At 40.1% G+C, this 6,516-nt stretch overlaps 1 protein-coding gene across 1 annotated transcript; it reads left to right on the top strand.

The window, feature by feature from the left end:
- Positions 1-3,923: 3,923 nt before the first annotated feature.
- On the top strand, positions 3,924-5,604 carry LOC121833971 (the record flags this gene model as incomplete). The annotated part of the gene is made up of 1 exon (XM_042287700.1): positions 3,924-5,604. A coding segment is annotated over one exon (1,681 nt), but the record flags the coding sequence as incomplete, so codon positions are not given.
- Positions 5,605-6,516: the final 912 nt, after the last annotated feature.

Consider the following 6,516-nt stretch of genomic DNA (forward strand, 5'->3'; position numbering starts at 1 on the left):
GAGCGCACATTAGTTTTATACAAAAGTTCTCGGATGTTATGCGGAAACTGTCTAGTGTTGCGCTTTATGAACCCTAAAGATCTGCTAGCTTTTGCAATAGTGAAATCCACATGTCGATGCCAACTCAGCGAGGTTGTGAAGTAGACGCCTAAATACTTATATTCAGACACTGTTTGTAAAATAATATTGTTGACTACATAACGAAAATTAGTTTTCACTTGCTTTCTTGAAAACGTCATGGACACAGTTTTATATAGATTAAGTTTCATCCCCCATTTTTCGCACCAGGTGTATATTGCATCTAAATCATTCTGTACTAACTGATTATCACTTTCACAAGTTATTTTTTTATACAGTACGCAATCATCGGCAAACATTCTCATACACGACGTAACGTTTTCATTAATATCATTTACATAAATTAAGAAAAGTAAAGGTCCTAAGACTGATCTCTGTGGCACCCCTGATGCCACATCAGCGATTGTCGATGCTGCACCACTAACTACGACGTACTGACGCCTTTCACGGAGATACTCAGCAATCCAGGAAATAACTTTAGGGTTAATATTAAAATTTGATAATTTTCGCGCCAATAATGTATGGGGAACCAAGTCGAATGCTTTCCGCAAGCCTATAAAGACACAGTCTACAGTTGCACAGTTGTCCAGTGCTTGTGCGATATCGTGGGTTAATTCTGTTAACTGTGTCACGCACGACAGCCCTTTCCGGAAGCCGTGCTGGAATGGGTTCAACAGAGAATGACCATCAATGTGCTTCAGAATAGACGTATATAAAATATGTTCCAGAATTTTGCAACAAACGGAAGTTAAAGAAATAGGACGGTAATTTGAAATAACATTACGAGCGCCTGATTTGTGAGCGGGAACAACAGACGCTATTTTCCAGTCATTAGGAAGAGCGCAATCATGCAATGACTTCTCAAAAATCACTTTCAAATATGGAGTAACCGAACGTGCACAGGATTTCATCAGGGCATTTGGTAAGCCGTCCGGGCCTGCAGCCTTTGAAACACTTGATCGCTCCAGTAAAATGTTTATCCGATGTGAATCAAACAATATGCCTTCCATGGGCGCTACTCCACCCCAAACAGGCCTTTCAGTTCGGACATTATCTGCCACTGGTAACGAAAATACGGAGCTGAAATAACTGTTGAAACATTCCGCTTTATCAATAGGTTTGTTAATGATATTGTCACTATCTAGAGGAATAGGAACCGATACGTTATCTTTTTTATTTTTCTTAATGTACTTCCAAATTTCTTTCGGATTTTCTTTAACTTTACCCTGAAATGATTCAAAGTAAACAGATTTCGATTCGCCTATTTTAGTTTTTAATTCGCTGGATATTGCTTTCAATTTGTTGAGATTTACAGCAATCGGTTTTTCTTAAATGCACGATAAATTCTTTGTTTTCGCTGTGTCAACCTTTGAAGTTGTTTTGTAAACCAAGGCTTGCTTTTATTTCGTCTGGTAGTTAGGATCCAAGTAGGGACAAAGCTCTCTTGAAGTTCTAGTATCTTCCTCTTAAAAAATATCCAAAAGTCGCTTACAGTACAAGATTCAGCGAGTGTTTCAAAAACTATAAAGTACGAGTCTAGCGCGCTGCAAATCTCCGCTTTGTTGGCTTTCGCATAATTGTAAATACGTCTAGTACTGCTGTAGTCAATTTTTATGTGCCCTAGATTCATTTCACAAACAACAATGTCATGATCACCATTTTGTTCTTAGCCCGAGACTGAGGCAGGAAAAGAGGAAAGTTTCGAAGTAGAAGAAAAATGAACAGTCGAGGACACGTCTCTAACACAGCTAAAGACAAGTTTATTTGGTCACCTTCTTATATACACTCCACAAACTTCACCACAGCACCTTCCCGATCTCGAAAGCCAAAAGATAACAAAGGTCTCACATCTTTCCACCGCAATTGTCAAACGACCTTGACGTTTTCCACAAAGCAATGAACAATAGCTCCCCTCATCCAGAAGACACTTGTGAATCCTTCGCGTACACAGTACACTCTCTCCCTCTACTCTCCGACCCATAATCACAAAGCATCCCGGTAACAGAAGATATCAATCCACGTGATACACAAAGGAAGAAACCACTTACACCTTCACATTCAACAAGCACTTCACAAAACTTTCAAATCCGCAAGAATGATTTTGCGCTGCTGCTAAGCTGTAACGACACCTGACTAATGCAGTTGCCATTGATTTCATTCTTATTGTTTCTTTTACAACCCTTTTGATGTCGTTTAACTCCCTGTGTATTATCTCTGTTTCAGACCAGTGGGGTATACAATTATTACATTCTTGAACATGTTTCGCTATTTCCGAATTGGCAACGTTGTTTTTCACATTCCTTTTGTGTTCAGTCAATCTGTCATTTATACACCTTGACGTCTGCCCCACATATTTAAAGCCACATTCCAGGGGGATTTCATATACCACTCCATTACCACACGGAATAGACTTTTCTCGATGTGTTTTTGCGCATTCCCTTACACTTTTGTGGAAAGGTGTGAGCTTGCTCAACTTATAATCCGAACTAAAAACCAGATCTACATTGAACTTCTTGGCACAAGCCTTTAAGTTGTGAGAAATTTTGTGATAAAATGGAATTACAATAGTTCTATTTTTTGGCCTTTGCTTCGGTTCTCCTGTACATTTGTTTGCGAATTTTACGGATAACTGCTTCCTTACGAATTCATCCTCATAACCAGCACCGTTTAGCCTTCTCCACTGTCTTTCTACCGATTCGGCCAAGAAATGTGTACATGATCTTTCCATTGCATTTGTGATTAAAGACTTTACAATACCCGCTTTCACTGTTTTTGAATGGCAACTATTTTTTGACAGCAGCGGTTTCGCGTTTTCTTTTCCATATTCCCAACATAGCCCTTTTTCATTGTGAATCATAAGTTCTAAGAACTGCAGTCTACCATTCGTAGGTCGTTCGACCGTAAACTTCAGTTCCGGGGCTGCCGATCTGATCAATGCTTCCAGAGTGTCAGATAATCCCTCCCGAAAAGAACAGATTAAAATGTCATCGACATATCTTTTCACAAAACAGGACTCCGACGTCATCTCCTGCAATCTATCAGATACAATACAATCCAAAGAATTAAGGTAAATTTCCGCTAACGCCGGTGCGACACTCGACCCAATGCATACTCCCTCTTTCTGTAAATACTTTTTCCCTTCATACTCTACTATCGTTGACTGCAAGTAATAATCAAGAATGGCAAGAAAACTGTCCACCGAAATGCCTGACCGCGATTGGAACCTTACCAAATTCATTTCAAGCACCCCTTTTACCCTTTCCATCAGCCGGCTCTTCTCTAATGAGTAATAAAGATCCTTGATGTCCATTGACAACACATCTCCTTCCTTTCCATGATGATCATCGAGTATTGTGATCAACTCACTCGAATTTCTCAGTGACAAAGACTTACCTAGAATTGCATGTTTTAAACCTTTTTGAAGAAACACGGAGACTACCTTCTGCCAAGTCCCATTCTCATTGATCACTACTCTAAGTGGCATCTCCGGTTTATGATCCTTAAGAAAGAATTTTACGCTCAACGCTGAGTTCGACAAATTTAACATAGTCTTTGCTATATCTTCAAATGTAATGAACGATCCTCTAACTCCTTTCTAACCGAGTTGACGACACGAAAATTCCTTTTCTCATTTGGGTATTCATTCCCCATTACGTTTTCCATTCTGCCAACAGCCTGTTCAATAAACGCCGTTTTTTCTTCATGCCTGACTCCTCTCGCAACCGACTGTATGGATGAAAATACATCCACCCTTGACGGTTTTACATCAATACAAAACTTCGGCCCCTTTTCCAAGACTTCTTGCGTCTTCGCTGACAACATTACGCCACCCGGGTTGATAACAGAAGATCCACACATCCGATCGAAAAAACTATAAAACAATTGCTACAAACGGATAAATCCGGTAGGTTCGCGGTTATTTTAAAATCGTCATTTCAAACGAAAACAGGCGACGCGATGGAATCCTTGTTTCATGAATGGAGTGGAAACATCGGAAAGTTAAAGAAAAATATAGTTTCCATTTTAGAGGAAGACGAATTTGAAGATATAGCAAAGACTATGTTAAATTTGTCGAACTCAGCGTTGAGCGTAAAATTCTTCCTTAAGGATCATAAACCGGAGATGCCACTTAGAGTAGTGATCAATGAGAATGGGACTTGGCAGAAGGTAGTCTCCGTGTTTCTTCAAAAAGGTTTAAAACATGCAATTCTAGATAAGTCTTTGTCACTGAGAAATTCGAGTGAGTTGATCACAATACTCGATGATCATCATGGAAAGGAAGGAGATGTGTTGTCAATGGACATCAAGGATCTTTATTACTCATTAGAGAAGAGCCGGCTGATGGAAAGGGTAAAAGGGGTGCTTGAAATGAATTTGGTAAGGTTCCAATCGCGGTCAGGCATTTCGGTGGACAGTTTTCTTGCCATTCTTGATTATTACTTGCAGTCAACGATAGTAGAGTATGAAGGGAAAAAGTATTTACAGAAAGAGGGAGTATGCATTGGGTCGAGTGTCGCACCGGCGTTAGCGGAAATTTACCTTAATTCTTTGGATTGTATTGTATCTGATAGATTGCAGGAGATGACGTCGGAGTCCTGTTTTGTGAAAAGATATGTCGATGACATTTTAATCTGTTCTTTTCGGGAGGGATTATCTGACACTCTGGAAGCATTGATCAGATCGGCAGCCCCGGAACTGAAGTTTACGGTCGAACGACCTACGAATGGTAGACTGCAGTTCTTAGAACTTATGATTCACAATGAAAAAGGGCTATGTTGGGAATATGGAAAAGAAAACGCGAAACCGCTGCTGTCAAAAAATAGTTGCCATTCAAAAACAGTGAAAGCGGGTATTGTAAAGTCTTTAATCACAAATGCAATGGAAAGATCATGTACACATTTCTTGGCCGAATCGGTAGAAAGACAGTGGAGAAGGCTAAACGGTGCTGGTTATGAGGATGAATTCGTAAGGAAGCAGTTATCCGTAAAATTCGCAAACAAATGTACAGGAGAACCGAAGCAAAGGCCAAAAAATAGAACTATTGTAATTCCATTTTATCACAAAATTTCTCACAACTTAAAGGCTTGTGCCAAGAAGTTCAATGTAGATCTGGTTTTTAGTTCGGATTATAAGTTGAGCAAGCTCACACCTTTCCACAAAAGTGTAAGGGAATGCGCAAAAACACATCGAGAAAAGTCTATTCCGTGTGGTAATGGAGTGGTATATGAAATCCCCCTGGAATGTGGCTTTAAATATGTGGGGCAGACGTCAAGGTGTATAAATGACAGATTGACTGAACACAAAAGGAATGTCAAAAACAACGTTGCCAATTCGGAAATAGCGAAACATGTTCAAGAATGTAATAATTGTATACCCCACTGGTCTGAAACAGAGATAATACACAGGGAGTTAAACGACATCAAAAGGGTTGTAAAAGAAACAATAAGAATGAAATCAATGGGCAACTGCATTAGTCAGGTGTCGTTACAGCTTAGCAGCAGCGCAAAATCATTCTTGCGGATTTGAAAGTTTTGTGAAGTGCTTGTTGAATGTGAAGTTGTAAGTGGTTTCTTCCTTTCTGTATCACGTGGATTGATATCTTCTGTTACCGGGATGCTTTGTGATTATGGGTCGGAGAGTAGAGGGAGAGAGTGTACTGTGTACGCGAAGGATTCACAAGTGTCTTCCGGATGAGGGGAGCTATTGTTCATTGCTTTGTGGAAAACGTCAAGGTCGTTTGACAATTGTGGTGGAAAGATGTGAGACCTTTGTTATCTTTTGGCTTTCGAGATCGGGAAGGTGCTGTGGTGAAGTTTGTGGAGTGTATATAAGAAGGTGACCAAATAAACTTGTCTTTAGCTGTGTTAGAGACGTGTCCTCGACTGTTCATTTTTCTTCTACTTCGAAACTTTCCTCTTTTCCTGCCTCAGTCTCGGGCTAAGAACAAAATGGTTAACATCCACCAGCTCGCCTGCGCAATCACTACATTATCAATGTCATGATCGCTAATACCTGGTATTACTAGGGTAGATTGTAACAGGTCTGGTTCATTTGTGAGAAAAAGATCTAGAATGTGGTTTCCTCGAGTTGGCTGCAACACAGTCTGAGTGAGTGCAAACAAATTCATAAAATTAGACATAACTGCAGCGTGCCTTCGAGTTGCGCCAGAAAAAGCGCCTTGTTGGTTCCAGTCAAAATTAGGGAGATTGAAATCACCATCTATTACAATACAATCAGTTTTTATTGCTTCAGTCATGGTTGTGAATTCTGATGATACCTCAACTGAACTTGCTGCTGGCCGGTAGAAAGAACATACTGATAAGGTTTTTCCATTACAAAGTCTCAATTGGCACCACACCGCCTCGCACGAGCTTTCAACTTCTAATCTGCTTGAAGGAATATTTTGGTCGACCAAGATAAACACACCGCCGCCGTGAC

This window comes from Ixodes scapularis, unplaced genomic scaffold (assembly GCF_016920785.2).
Source record: "Ixodes scapularis isolate PalLabHiFi unplaced genomic scaffold, ASM1692078v2 ptg000197l_1__unscaffolded, whole genome shotgun sequence".
Lineage (NCBI taxonomy): Eukaryota > Metazoa > Arthropoda > Arachnida > Ixodida > Ixodidae > Ixodes > Ixodes scapularis.